We start from the raw sequence: 15,538 nt of genomic DNA, 5'->3' as shown, positions 1-15,538 counted from the left end.
TATCTTTGGAAGAAACTCCTACATCCTTGCTTTTCTTCCACGCACTGAAATGGTAAGCTGGTAAGCCAAGCTTGGCCTGGAGATGATGACGCCTTTTTCTCTCCACTAATGTTGTGTCCCACTAAGACCTGCTCTACCATTGGGACTCCCAAGGATTTTTGAAACAGTAGGTGCTGTGGTATCTTGCTCCTTCCTTCTTGTGCGAGATTTAAAAGAAAAAACCCCAAACCCTAAACCAACCCAACCCAACCCAACCCAAACAAAAAAGGAAGAAAATGTGTACAGGGAGAAAAAGACAGAAAGGAAGATGTTCCTTGTGAAATACATTTCTTGATCTGAAAGGGAGTTTTATTAAATGTTTTCAAAACAGTTCTTTCTTATGTTGGAGCGGTGTAATTAAGAGTACTGGTGGGTTGGCCCTTTTTACCATGTTCTCCAGATACAGGCTCAGTGTCAGCCGGTTCGTGCTGGTGCTGAGCACGGGCACACCACGGTGTCAACTCTGTTCTTTTTATTGTATTAAGATTATGCTGCTCTGTCGTGGAAACATGCACCCAGGATTTAGTGATACCAGACCTGCCACGGCTTGTTTGGAATAGACTAGAGCAGAACAGAATCATCTAGGCTGGAAAAGACCCTTAAGATCATCCAGTGCCACCGTTAACCTAAGACTGCCAAGCCCACCATCGGCAGAACGCGGAGAATATCGGTGAAAATAGGGGTACGCTGGCTGGTGTTCAGCAGGTGGGGAAGGAAAAGGGGGCGCAGGTTGTCGGAGTGCTGTTCGCCTTTCCGGTGTCGAACTACCGCCTGCCTTGAGCGCATCACTCCTTCCCCCCTTCCCCGGTAAAAGGGGGACCCGAAGACCTACTTCCAGGGAGTGCCGCTGGGATGAATGAATGGTAGAGCACCTTGCCAGCCTCACGCCGAAGCCCCGGTGTGCGTGCAAAGCGCTGGCACAAGGTGGCTCCGCAGCCCGGGGTGCAGGGCCCAGGCCCCCGGGGCGCGGCCGCGCTGGGCCGCGGGCGGGCGGAGGGCGCGGGCCGGGCGGGGCGGCCCCGCGGAGCGCCCCGCGGAGCGGCGCCGGGGCTGGGGCGCCCCCTGGGGGCCGGCGGCGGGGGCGCGGGGCGGCGCGGTCACGTGGATGTGACAGCGGCGCTGTGCCTGGCCAGCGGCAGTCGCGGCAGCGGCACCGCAGCGCCAGGCGCCGCCGCCAGCCCGAGCCGGGCGGGGAGCAGCGGGCCGGGGCCGGGGCCGGGGCCGGGGCAGCGGCCGGGGCCGGGGCCGGGGCGCGGCGAGGCGACGCGACGCGAGGCGAGAGCCGCCGCCGCGGTGCCGGGCGGCGGGCGGCGGGGGGTGGGGGGTGGGCCGGGCCGGGGAGCCGATGCGGAGCGATCGCGGGCGGGCGGCGGCGGCGGGAGCAGCCATGGCGGGGCCCCGCTGAAGGAGGCGGCGAAGGAGGAGTAGGAGGAGAGGGGAGGAGAGGAGAAACCTCCGCATTCCCTCCCTCCGCGCCCCGTCCCCCCGCGCGGACCGCCCGCCCGCCTACCCCCTGCATGCCCGGCTGAGACCGCGGGGAGGACTCAGCCACCCGCCGCGGCCCCGCTGCCTTCCCTCTCCCCGTTCAGCCGCGGACAAAGGGGGAGAGCGGGGCAGCCACAGGAGGGGAGAGCCCGTCCCCGCCGCGCGAGCATGGCGGACCGCAGCCTGGAGAGCGTGTCCCTGCCCCTGGAGGTGAGGGCCCGGCTGGCCGAGCTGGAGCTGGAGCTCTCCGAAGGTAAAGGGGCGGCGAGGCGGGCCCGGCCCTCGCGCGGGCGACGGTCGGGGCGGGCGGCGGTTGGCGCGGGCGCGCGGCAGCGGAGCGGCAGCCCCCGGCCCGCTCCCCCCTCACACACCCTCCGCCCTGCGGCCCTGCTGCCCGCCGGGCTGCTGCGGTGCGGTGCTCGCCCCGGCCCCGATGGCGCCCGCGGGCTCCCCTGACGGTCCCCCCCCCCGCTCCCGCCGGCGGGCTGGCGGAGGATACCGGCGCGGATGTTTTGTTCTACCTGTGAATTCCCCCTCAGCTCTCCGCCGCGGCGCTGGCGGGGGCGGGAGAGGGGCTCTGGCAGCAGGGCTGGCCGCCCCAGCCTTGCAGGCTGTAGTGCGGGAGGCGGAAAAATCCGTAGGGCTGGCTCGAGGGGTTCCTGCCCTGCCAAGAAAATGCAGCTTCGCGGAAATCCGCCGTGTACCTGCGTGCAAAAAACCCCTCTTGGACCGTATCGAGGGACTCGCCACGAAGTCCACGCAGCGTGTGTGTCGGCTGCAACAAAATACCCCATGATAAAAGGTCGTTTTGGACAATACTAGTTAGGTCGCTTAGAGGAAACGATTTTTTTTTTTTTAATTGCGGGATTTTTTTTTTTAATGTATAATTGAAAGCTTGTGGTGATTTTCTTGGCGTGGTTGATTTTGATGCTCTGCCGGGTTGGGAAAGCTCTCATGCAAGCCGCATATTGCTGTTGCCGTGGCAGGGAGGATGAGCAGGAGCCCCAGCCCGCCCTCCTCTCCTCAGCCTGGCTCCAGCTCCCCGTTTCCATGTGTGTCAGCTCCGGTTAAGGAACGAGAGGCGGGCGGCGATTAGTGCCTGTCAGGGTCCCTCGCTGACGGGGATGGAGCGCCCAGAGTGCCATCAGTCTTGGAGACGATTTTAGTGTATCAGATGTAATCTGTTCCTCCCAGAGGAAGAGAGTGGGGAGTATTTATGTATACTGATGCTAGGGTTGGCTCTTTCCTGAAATGCAAATCTGCTATTAGCTGCCCCCCTTTTTTTTAATTAAAAACCCCAAATATCAGGGTTCATTCACCACCGAGAGGCTACAGCACTTAACAGAAGGGGCAAATGACCCAGCGTGTCCCAAATTAGTTATTGGAAGTGGTCGATATATTGAGCTGTCTGTCTGTCTTTCTGTCTTTTTGTAACGGTTTGTAAGGGCTCTAAGCCAGAAAGTAAAATGCGCTCGAGCCAGTTTCATCAGCAGGGAGGAGCTGATGTTGACATTGTATTTTCCTTTTAACGCTTTGAGGGTGAAGAGGAGAACGAGCTACTGGGATTGCTTGTGGCTCTCATTTCTCTGCCTCCCCCTCCCTGAGGGTGCCCTGAAAACCTGAAATAAGAGGAGTTAAATACAATATCGCCTTTCTGTGATGCACTGCCCATCGATTGGCCCTTATCTGTGGTAGTAAGGGTCGGAGGAAGGACTGTTTATATCAGGGTATACGTAACGGTGTTGCTTTATGCAGAAAATGCTTCTTGGTGTGTATCACATCATCGTCTACACACCAACAAGGCGCTAATTAAAACAGCTGTTACTAAATGCTTGCAGAAGACCAAAATCAAGCTGGCATAGACCTTCAATAAGAAATATGCTAATTCAGTGTACTAAAGTTTAATTCAGTGTACTAAAGTTGTAATACAGTTTTACGGTGCAGTTTCTGTTGCTGTAAGCATAATCCAAGAAGGCTCTGAGGAAGTGGGACGTGGTTTGCAATTGGACATCTGTATCTGCACTGCTGTAACTTCCCTGCAGCTAGAGCTGGAATGAATTTAGCCCACTGACAATAATCTTTCTGTCTGTGCCACTGATGTTACACCCAGTAGATGGGATGGCTCGTGTTTTCTGACTGTGGCAGCCTAAACGAAGATGGGTTGGAATTGGGAGACAGGTGGAGAAAGGGCCAGTGTCCTGGTTTCCATGTCTTCCCTAAAGCTGCTCTTGATGTGCTCTTAGTCAAGTACATGACAGTGCTCAGTGCCTGAGAAAATGAAATAATTCATCACTTTAGGCATCTGTGTTGCAGCTCCTGGTCTGTTCCCAAAACTAATCCCCACATATAGTGGGATCAGTAATTGGTACAGTTTGATTGTGCTGTAGAAAACTGGTCATACTCTGGCCATGCTAACTCCGAGTTAAATTTTCAAGGCAACTTTGTGTATCTTTGCGCCTTGAATGTGCAGCACCTTACATATGTGCTTAATTTGACCATTATGAGCCAGTCCACTGGCTTCAGCAGAGTACATTCACTGTGATACGCTTATGCATGTACATAAATATTCACAAGACTGAGGTTTTAACACGTGTTATGCTCATGACGTGTTAGGGTGTCTCTGCTGCCTTCGTGAAGCAGGAAACTGTTGAAGGCAATAGGCAGCTGCATGCTTAAACGTGTGTTTGGGTCTCATTGATAACGTTGGGAGCTGAGTGACTGCCATAAACTGTGCCCCTTTTTAAAGTGCTTTCCTGAGTCAGACTTGCTAGGAAAATGTTGTTCAAATGCTGGATGCCTGAAACGGTTGCTGTATTGTTTGTGAGTGTGAGTTTTTCAGTTCTGGTGCCGCTGAACATTGTGGGTTGTGAATTGCTGCCACTTGTACTGAAGCAACCTGGTTCTCTGGTGCCAAAACCTGTTTTACGGAGAGTGCAGCCGTAGGAACAGCTTCTGAAAGAAAGCTGCTGCTTTGTGGAGAAGAGAGAGGAGCACCGGCAGGATTACTGCAAGATCGTTTCTTGGCTGTGAGCTAATGCTGTCTCCTTCCTAGCTCTTGGAAGTGTCTTGTGTGTTAGCGCGGGTCCTACCCACGCAATGTGTCTCGAAACCTAACATAAAATAGCTGGTGTCCGTGAGACCAGACCGCTAGTTACTGTGTCACTAGCACCGCGGGCACTGTGCAGATGTTGTAATTACAGTCTTCACTGGTAGTCATCATACATTTAAATTTGGCCATGGTATTCCCCCCCCCCCCCCCCCTTGTAGCCAAATTCTGAGTTCCTTGTTCAGCTGTGCACTAGGCGTAGCCTCACTTGCAGCAGGGATGCTGGCAGGAGAACCTCAGGAAGTGGCTGCCGGACAGGTAACACGTACTTTTTAGACAATAGGACAAAGTGCCTTTTTTTGTGCGAGCGTTTAGGCAGTTCTGTGCTGCTCCTTGGTTGAGAGGGAGGAGCAGTTTGTCAGGAAGGTGTTTACTTGGTGTTCTGAGATGGTCTCTGTGGCAATCCTAACCCGTTGGTTATTATGGGCAAGCCACATGCCTTCTACCTCCCCTTTGTTGTGGTCCGAATGGCCTTTTTTGTTTTAAACATAGCTATTTAAAAGGTACTATGGATGCAAATTAGGATAACCATGTTAGATTTCATTAGTTTCATTATTGTGATTTAGAAGGTGAAGATCAGTCAGAGTCAGAAATGCTTACCAGTGTCCTCAGCGCCTGCGTGCTGGTAGCCTGCCCCACACAGGGAATGAGAGACGGAGGTAGCCTAGCACTCTGATGAGTGCCGAGAATGACTTTCACGTTGATGGGTTGGCATGTAATGTTATGTTCAGTTTAAGGCATCAATAGCACACTTCTTGATGGTGTTTTCACTCATTTTGAGAGAAGGAAAATGCTTCTGTGTTTCTCAGAACACAGGGGTGCGGCAGCAGTTTAAATTTTGTGAGTATTAGAAGTTGTGGAATCATCCTTATCCCACCAGATATTCTGAAGACATTTGTTTTGCTGTGTGTGAGTGAATGTGCCCGATACTGACGTGTTACATACGTGTTCTTCAACACTCTGTAGTAGTTTCTACTGAGCGTTCTGACGCTTGCATTGCTCAAAACTGTAGCCCTTTTAGGCTGATGCAATCAACATGTCACTCTGCAGTAGTTGTTCTTTAGGGCTGCTTAGAATTTTACAAGGCTTTAGTTTTCTAGTTATGTATAAAATTGTACTGGGTGGAAATAGATGAATCATCTTGTTTTTTAGAATAGCTTGGGGGTTGTTAACTGAAGAACTGATTTAATAAAACCAGGAGTCCTGAAATGTGCTGTCTTATTAAAAAAAATGTAATTCTACAACCCCTCCATTCTTAAAAACACTTAAGAATTTAAAGAAAAAAGCCCCCCAAATACTTTTCTAATTTTCCCCTCAATTTAATGGTGTACAAGGTTATATTGCCCTTCCAATTACTTCCTGAACCAACATTAATTGGGAAAAGATGCTCTATAGTTCTTCCAGTATTTTATCCAAGTGTCAGATAACATAGCAGAAACACTTAAAGAACCACAGATGCCACATGGAAAATGTGAAAACCATCCTGTTCAGAAACTATTCTCCCTATATTCCATACTATACTTCCAGTCCTCTTCCATTTTAAACATATGAGGCATACCAGGTTTTTTTTTTTTTTGAAAGTCTGAACTTTTCTCCAAAGAGCACTTTCAAAAAAGTGTCAGCAGATCTTTAATGACTGGTTTCTTACTCCCAAAGGCACTGGACATGCACTCAGCTAATTAATTTGGTCCTCAGTTTTCGTTGTATTGACTGGCTCGATTATATTCGGTAATATTGTTTGGGTTGACTGGGGCATTGTCTGGCCAGGTTTATTATTTTATTAGGTATAAGTTCTGTCTTTTGTTGTCTGCATGTAGTCACTGGGTTGGGGCCAGAGAACTGTGGTTAGCTCCTCTAGTTACTATTTCTCCATAACATTTGCCAGCTGACTCTTCACCCGTGGAGAGGTTTCAAAGTGTGAAAATTTCAATAACTACCACACCTCTGTGATTTGGGATGCAACGTCATCCTTTTAATTCATTCCTTGAGAGATAGTGCTCTGCTTAGCAAGTGGGTATCACCTGTGCAATGACAAAGTGTTAATACTTTCTGAGTTTAGGTGAGAAATGAACTAAGAAATTCAGTACTCGGATATGCTTCTTGTTGTTTTTTGAGCCGTTAGGGTGCAGTTGGCTCATGTTTTCAGTTCTTTTTCTGGCAAAGGGAGGACTAATTTACTCAAAATACATAAAGCTGAAATTTTCATGTAAGTTACATACAAGATCTAAGGCTTTAAGAAAATATACCAAATACCACGGGAATTATGATAAAATCAAGAGCGCTGGCAACAGAAACTTTTCTTTCTTTGTAAGATGAAGCTCCTCTCATCAGCTGTTTTGTTTCTTGGATGGTACTCAAGTTGGAGAGGGACAGTAACTTGATTATTTTAAAAATAGGTTAAATTCACTCGTGAGTTAATTACCATTTGCATTTTAAGGCACTGGAATTTGAAGTTTTTTTTTTTTTTTTTTTTTAATACCTACTTACTTCACTTTGTGTGCTGTTTGGACTTAAGGGTGCTTAATGCATGGTGTTGGTTGAAAGGATTCTCTATCACTCATTCAGTTGAAGTGCATTGTAATGCTTTGTAAAATAGACTATGCAAATCTCCCGGATGTTCCCAGAACAGCTGTCCCGAAGGCACGCTGTAAATACACCTTTATTGCCAGCTGATGTTGAGCGGCATTGATGCCCAAGGGTTACACTTAATAGATCATTCAGATGATCTTTATTGTATTACACAACAGACATACTCGAAAAACTTTTCCCAAGGACGGTGAAAATTGCCGATGGGGTGTCAGTTTTATAGGCCAAACAGGCAGTAAGCATTGTATTTATAATGAGAACATGCATTGTAAGGAGCTGCCCTTTGCAGCTTCAGGGTACGTCTGCGTGATTCTGCTGCACAGTGCAGGGAGCAGAAGCCAGCCCTGCTTCCCCTTGCCAAACCAACAGCGTGAGGTACACCTATGGTTGTGAGTCAACATGCTGCTTTTCTCTAGAAGGGTATTGACCTGCCTTTGGTATTCCATTAGAAAGGGAATGCTGTCATTTTGATTCGAATAGTCTGTATTCTGTCAAACCAAATATCCTTTGGTATTGAAGGAATTCAGATTTAGCACACCTCTTTCCTTTTTGTTTAATTTTTCTCAGGGAAAAAAATTTTCATGCTGTATAAAAGGCAGATATAATCAGCTAATTTTTGATACAGGAATTGGATTGGGAGCAGCAGAAAGATCAGTGTTTCTCTGAAGGGACATCAATAGACTCCTTTAGGTTTTTGTAGCTCAGAATGGATGTTTGTGGTGTGGTACAGAGAATCCTAAATGTACCATAGCTCTTCTATACTTAAAAATGCATTGACTGCATTTTAATTTTTTAAAAGGCTATTTGTATAACGCGTCAAGCAGGACATATAATTTTTTAAAAATAACTGCTTTAATTCCCCGGCAACTGTCAGACAAGATGACTCACTGCAGTATAAGAATTCACCACAGCACATCACAGATTTGACACAAACTCTTAATCCATGTAAAATTATGCATGTATATTCCTCTACCTTCCCGGTGGGTGAACTTCATTTTTCCAAACTCCTGATGATCCCATTCTGCCTTCTCTCCTCCCCCGCCTCCTTTTTTTCCCTTTCTTCTTGAGAACCTCCTCGCAGTCAGTAGCCCCAGCCACGGCGTCTGGATGCAGCAGGCTTTTCCTGGCTTGTTAAGAGCCTTTCCTGATCGTTAACAACGGCCCCTGATTCTCTCCTTGACTGTGGTGGTGTGGGGGGCATTTCCAAAACACGATTGCTCTCTGCGGGCTTATTTCTGGTCTTTCCTTGTATTACTAGGGTAAACATACACTAAAAAACTGGAACTGGTTTCATTTAACTCCACTTGGTGGAATGCATCAGGGAATTGCTCATTTTAGGCCTGTGTAAATCAATCAAGTTTTTTTCCAGTAATCTTAGCTAGGGCTTCTAATTGCTAGCCAGTATTATTTATTGCTAGGATTAAGTATAACTTTAAAACATGTATAAAACATATTGGGGACATCATGATCTTCTGCAATAAAAAAGCACATATAGGAATAGGAATACTCAAAGCAATTCAGCTTGAGACAGATGCTGGGAAGACCATGGCCATGGTTTTGGCTGGAGCCTCTGGCTGCAGAAGGGGAGGCTTCTGCCCTAAAGCCTTGTGGAGTCCTACCAGAGCAGCCAGTGCATGGCTCTCGAGGGATGGATGAAGGCATGCCATGGTGCTTTTTGTAGTCCCTTTTCTGAGAACAGAGTCAGTTGCTGGTTCATGACAGTTTGATAGGCATAGTCTATTTGACACATAACCTGCAGTGCTTAGAGAGCCGTTAGGTGCCAGGGTGTGGATAATTGTCATATTATTTTACAGCAGAAGTTAACATTGAAAAGTGTATGATGTCTGGTCTCAATGACCTCTTTTTAAGAGTATTTTGTTAAATGGTTGGATGACTAGAGAAAGAAAGAATTCTTATAAAGTATCTTGGTGACTTGGAAGGGAAGGAGGTGTTTCCTATGAGTTTTGAAGGGGCTGTTTGATTTCCAAATACTGAACTGGACCATTCATAGGCCATCTTTTGGGATGCTTGAGGTGGTGTTTGCTTTTATGTATATGGCTGGGTCTACAGAATGGTGGAAGTTGAGGGAAGAAGGGATTCTTCAAATGTTGTCTGCTTATTATGGAAATAAAAATGGGTATTAGGACCTGTGTTTGGTCCTATTGCTCTCTGGATTCAGAACCTCCACACTAACTCTCCACACTAACCATGACATCTGCAATTTCTTCATTTGAATCTTGGCTTGATCTGTATGTAAGATTAAAATATCAAAAAAAGGTCTTGTAACTCTGGTCTGGTAGGAGCTGTTCAGAAGCCAGGAAAATGTTTCTTAACAGACTCTGTGACAAATACTGAAGTGTAAGTAATGGAGCTTGCTGTTTCACTGGTAGGCTGCTGGTTGAAAGTCTGCCTAGACTAGCAAAAGTTTAGAGGCTTTTGGTTGGCTTAGAGACCCAAACGAAGTGTGCTGACACTCTTTTTCCTAGTGTGTGGATACCCATGTGTCCATAAACAGCCTGGCAAAATAAAGAGGCCCTAGCAACAATCTCTTCACAGAACACAAGCCTGGACTATCCCTTCTGTGTGGCCCCTCCAGATAGAGTTACGTGGTATTAGCAGGATGACTACAGGGCTATTGCATCTCTTACCTTTTAATGAGAAAATAGACCAAATTGGTCTTTGGGATTCTAGTATCTCATTACGGAACAGTTCTGAAATGGTACAGAAAGTTTCCTTCCAAAATCCATATACTCTATAACTACAGTCTCACACAGCTACATGCCTCAGGGTCATAGCAGATAATGAAACTTCACCTTTTTTTTTTTTTTTGAGGGGATACCCTTAGTCATATTAACTAATATTTTCATTTTTGCTATTGCAAGGAGAGTGAGCAAAAGGAGAATTTTGCATGCCATGCCTCTCTTACCCTTGTTGAAAGAAATGTTATTCAAATAACGGGATAATATTTTTGATGACTGCCTGAACAAATAAAATGATGGCATTGTGGTGACATGTGAATAGTTCAACTTTGGTAAAGAATCTTAAAATGGAAATTGCATTTCAAATGCTAGCCTTCTTTGACAGATGCCTGAGGATGAACAAAAACCAGTTATCTAGTGAAACAGCAAAATGCAGAAACATCCCTCTTCTTTCATGAATGATGACAATGGCAAACCCCTCTGCTGAATTTGCTGGAAGAGCCCGGTTTCATTTGCCATATTTTTTAGTCTAAAAAGAATGAATACATTGTTTAGAAGATGGTGTAAGTTTTTCTAAGTGTTGTGAAGTGAGGGTTAACTTATTTTAGGAAAAAATGAAAAAATACTGTTGGACTGTGGAGTGATTTTTACTTCTAAGAGGGAAAATAACAGATTGGCAATAGTTTTAATTTGCTCTACTTTTAATCAGCTCCATGTTGTAATGGAGAAGGTTGGTTTGTTGTGTTGAGCAACAACAATGGGACTAGCAGGAATTAATTTTTTTTTTTTTAATGGTGATTGAAAAAAAGGTCTTGCATTTTATGTTTATGAATTTTATGCTGCTAAAGCATTTGACACATTCCAGTCACAAGGTTTTATCTGTGTCTCTTACAAACTCTTACTTAGGCATGTGAGTATCCATACCACAGACTTTGGAGAATTTGACAAAACAGTTCAGAAGAGATCTTGAAGAGTGACCAACAGTAGAGACATGGACATTGGCCATTAAAGCAGTCCTAATAAACGTTGTTAACCAGGAGAAAGTTGAGGAGTTTATTTTGATTATTTGACAAACCTTGTGTTGGGGAAGGAAGAATACGTTCTCATAGTGCAAAGTTAGTGCAGTGTTAGCAGTCAAAAACACGAGAAGATCCAACTGCTAGGAATGGAAATTAGACAAATTCAGATTGGAGGTAAGACAGAAAATATTACTAAGGCTAGATAAACATTGAAACACTTGCATAGAAAAGAAGACTCAACAGCTTTCTAAAAAAAATCTACCCACTAGTAGACTTGATAGAAGGCTCCTTTCTAACAAATACTGAATGTAAGAAGTTTGTGTATGTAGATAGATACATAAACCACTGAATCCACCCTTGACCAGAAATATACCGGTTTAAGTGTGATAAGTACTTTTGTAGTGGCATTTTATAAATGTTTTAGTCCAGTATTATGATATGTATTTTCCTGGTAACTTCAAAAAACACTGCAACAGTTGAGAATTTCGGATTTAGTATGTTTTCAGTAGTTTACTAGTGATGACTTGACATTTACTTGCAGTAGTAATTTGTTTTAAATCAATATTGAACACTGTAAGGATGTGCATACATTACAGTTTGAGAGGATATCAGATGCAGCCGCTCTGATAATACTTGCTTAAATACTGACTACTCATATATTTACCTGTAGCTCAGGGGACTTCTGTATAAGCATGAAGCAGCAGAACAATGAAATTTTTAAAAGCTCCCTTAAAATTTGTTTTATGTAGCTTGGTCATTGGCTTTTACATAAAGGTATAGTCCTTTTTAATAATTTGGATAAAGAATAAGAAAGCACTCGCTTCATCTGAAGATTAATCCTTCCTGCATCCTATTCCCTGATACTTCAGGGAAGTGAGGTCTGTACTCAACAATGACATGAGTTGCAGTAAGACAGCTAGTGCATTATTTTCCTGCTTTAGTTGTAGCTTTTCTTTTAGCTTTCATACAGTAGATATATATCGTGGTGTATATTTTTAGTTAACAGATCTGTGAATATTGTTTCTTTCCTTCTCCTTTAGTGTTTCTTGAATTTTTTTTTATTATTTGTGATTCCGTATGTGATTTTAGTGCACCTTGAATCCATACTTTTTCAGCATACTAAGTTGCAGCTAATGAGAAGCCCCTTCCTACTTGGGAGGCAAACCCAGTTCTCATTGGCAGGTTTTGTCAGGACTGCTGCTTTTTGCTCTGATGTCTTTGCTCTTGCCTCACTGGCCAGTCGTGGTAACTTGGGTTTGCTCTCTGCGTCGTGGTGATAGGTGAAGGGTATAGGAGCAGTAAAAGTGTCTCTGTGCCTTTGTGCTGCCATCGGAAGGTCTGTGAAAACTGTTTTGTTTATTGGAAGTTTCACAAAGCTGGCATGTTTGACTTCCAGAGGAAACCACTTCTGGAGCACAGTGAAACGCAGAGAGAATATATTCCTTTGTCTGCAGTGGGAGAAGTAAGATATTTCCTTTTGCTTAGCCCAGACACTGTTTTTCTTCTTGAGCACAATGATGCCTTGGCTGCTATTGTCTGCTGATGGTACTTCTGAGGAAGACTAGGGCTCCTGGCAAGTCCAGTATTTCTTGTTCAGCTTTGAAGGTCAGCCTTCTATCTGTTTTTTGTTCCACAAAGGATGCTGTGTGGCTGAGCGAGGTGACTGGGGTCACATTGTGGAAGAGCGAAGAAGCCGTGTGTGGGATGCCTTGAGCCAGAAATAGGCACAGTGATATTGAAATTTCATCTTTGACTGCTGGACCTTTTAGAGACATTTGGTAACTTCTGGTAATCTAGTCCCTAACAGTTTTTCCCCCATATAGTATACTTTTGGAACAACAGGTATAGGAAGTCTGGGCTCTTCCTTGTCAGTGTCAGTTTTTCTGTCCTTCTGAGAGGAATCTAGGCTGGTTCATGCACCAGCTCTTTGTACTGTTCAAGAAATATACAGGGCTCTTTTCTGTCCTGAAGATCATGCAAAGACCACAGCATCTCTGAAGCTTAAGGAATTTCAATCTGAAGTTGTCTTGTTGTATAATGCTGTTTGTGATTCCTATGTGGTGGTCTGGCTTTGGCTGACCTGCAGAATGATTTTCTGTGTATTTTGATAGGAAAATATCACCTGCCATGTTAGGTCTATTACACATCATTCACAATGTCAAATTGCATATATATGTTGCTTCAGATGCACTTTGGCTGTTCATGATTGCAATTAGTTACTTCTGGTAAATAATAAATGCAGTTTCAGATTTAAATTCCTTTATGAGCCATTCTGCTTCAGGATATACTAGAAATAACTCCAGGCCTTGCATGCCAACTTGTTCCTCTGTACTTTTTTAGGACTGAAGCAAACTGAGTATCTAGGACTATGTTGGACTGGAATTGGGAAGAAGCAAGGCAACTCTTTAGAGTTTGCTTTTTTAACATGAACGGCTTTGTGATCTGAATTTTACACAGTCTTTTTATTTCTGTCATAAATCTGCTCTAACTCAGATGCCCAAAGAAGTCTACCCTGAATTCTCCCTAGATACAAGGTTGTTTTGCTAGTGGGGACCTTGCGAAAAGTAATAGTTTGAAAATGGTAGCTGATAGATGCTACCTAAATGTCTTATTTAAGTAATAATAAAATATGTTATGTATGCTTTTTCATCAAAAATTGCTCGCATGAGTATGTTAGGGTTAAGACAGAGAGAATAAAGCATCTAAGTAACCGTACCCTTCTGAAATACTGTGGCATCTGTTTTTCTCCAGGCTCCTTTTGAAAATATTGTATGACTGTTGTCATGGACTGGGTCACCCCCCTCATCGGTTTCTGCATTCCACCCCAGAGCCCAGCAAGGACGATAAAGCAGCCACACCTCCGGGAGCTGGGGTCCTACGAGTAGGAATTACAATAAAATTACAATAGGAATTACAGTCAAGGGGATGCTTGAAGTCTCCCCAAAATAGAAGTATGGGAATACTCTCAATGTAAAAGCTGAAGCTTCATTTCCAGGGGCTTAAATAAGGAGGGAGTATAAGTTTTGCCAAAACATATTCTTGTACTTACTTTTTCACTCGGAATGAAGTCCAGTTCACCTAAAAATAAATGGCAAAAACTATGTTGGCATCAGGACTGCACTACTGGGTATACTTAAAGCTATGTCTGTGAATAATCAGAAACAATCTGTGATATTTAAGGATCTATGCCAGGGTGTAGGGTAGAAAGAAACAGATACTTTTTCTTCTCCTCTTCTCTTTGTGTCTGGTCATTGCTGGTACTAAGAGAACATTGTGCATTTCAGACAGAGGCTTTACATATATGGAACAGCAGGCCAAGGCGTACTCCCAGCGGAAAGATACAGACCCCATTCAGGACTGGGAAACCAGTCCATATCTACAGAAGTTGTTACCAGTTTGCTGGAAGCAACTAGTGATCACAAAAACTCTGTAGCATTTCTGGTCCTTTGTGAAAGGTAACACATGGTCGGTATCACCTCTTCCTATGTGACAGAGAAAGAGAAAGCCAGCATATGTTCCTTTTGCTTTCATTTTTTCCTTGTCCCCACCTGTGTCTCTGTTTTCTTCCTATTGTTTCATTGTAAACTCTGACCTTCAGGGCTTCTCTCCAAAGGCATCTGGCCCTGGTATGGGAGGTCAGGGTCAGTCTGCCATCCTGCCCCAAGTATTTCTGTTCCTTGGTCATCTGTCTTTCCACCAGTTCTCTTAAACAGCAGGCTTGCATGTAGGATCACAGTGTAGATAATTCATGTGATGCCTCCTTTTGCAATAGCTTCTTTTTTTCACATGTGAAAGAGTGCTCATGAGACATGTCAGGACTAATGTGCTGAAAATTGAAATCTTTTATTCTTAAGTTGATTTAAAACAAACTCTTATATTGGAGTAACAAACTTGTTAACTACTGAAACTCAAAGACTGTAGAGACAGTAGCTGAGGTATATATGTTCTGCTAATCATGCTTGATGTTTGCTTTTTTGGTTATTGCTTTTTACTTCTACTTTATCATGTTTGCTTAGAGCTAGATTAGGATATTCTCCATGCAGTGTGAGGCATTTATGGAGAAACGTGCATCTTAAATTTCTTGAAATCTGATCTGGAGATAAATCATGACATTTATTTTCCATCTAAAAATGCATTTCTCTTAATAATACCCCCATTCAGTGTGGGTTTTGTTTCAGTTTTTTTTTTTTTTTTAATTCACGTGAAACCCACACTAAACAAAAATAGGCTTATAGAGCCTAAAATTATAAAGGAACTACTTGCAAAGAGCCAGCAATGCTGTCTACATGATGAAAGCCATTTAGATTGTTCAGGCATAAAGCATGGATTAGAAACTGTATCTTCAAATCATCTTTGCATATTTATGAGTACACCTGTTATATAAGCAGTGGAAAGTGCTGAGATTCATCCTGCCCTGTGCCACGGTTAGCAGGGTGAAGAAAAACAAGATCGTTTGTCAGTTTAAGTCTTTTAAATCCAAAGTGGAGCTTTATCTGCCTAATAGCCTAATACCAGAGAAAGATACTGTTTGTGTTCAGCAGGGCTGTATTCATGTGACTGTCAGTGGCTGAATTACTGCTCTCAGTTCTATATAAAGATTCTTG

General features: G+C 44.3%; 1 protein-coding gene across 5 annotated transcripts in view; it reads left to right on the top strand.

Moving 5' to 3' along the window:
- The first annotated feature begins 1,373 nt into the window (after nucleotides 1-1,373).
- The window catches only part of DIP2C (disco interacting protein 2 homolog C), a 327,852-nt gene continuing 313,687 nt past the window's right edge, over nucleotides 1,374-15,538 (top strand). For 2 of the 5 annotated variants that reach the window (XM_075492421.1, XM_075492419.1), the window contains exon 1: nucleotides 1,374-1,777. In XM_075492421.1, the coding sequence (XP_075348536.1) occupies nucleotides 1,693-1,777 (85 nt within the window). In that variant the 5' untranslated portion in view covers nucleotides 1,374-1,692. The remainder of the gene's footprint in view (nucleotides 1,778-15,538) is intronic. The other 3 variants (XM_075492423.1, XM_075492422.1, XM_075492424.1) reach the window with 2 other exon arrangements.

The sequence above is a fragment of the Mycteria americana genome, chromosome 2, assembly GCF_035582795.1.
Source record: "Mycteria americana isolate JAX WOST 10 ecotype Jacksonville Zoo and Gardens chromosome 2, USCA_MyAme_1.0, whole genome shotgun sequence".
In the NCBI taxonomy this organism is placed as follows: domain Eukaryota; kingdom Metazoa; phylum Chordata; class Aves; order Ciconiiformes; family Ciconiidae; genus Mycteria; species Mycteria americana.
The sequence above is the reverse complement of the archived record's forward strand: the minus strand, read 5'-3'. Positions and strand labels throughout refer to the sequence as shown.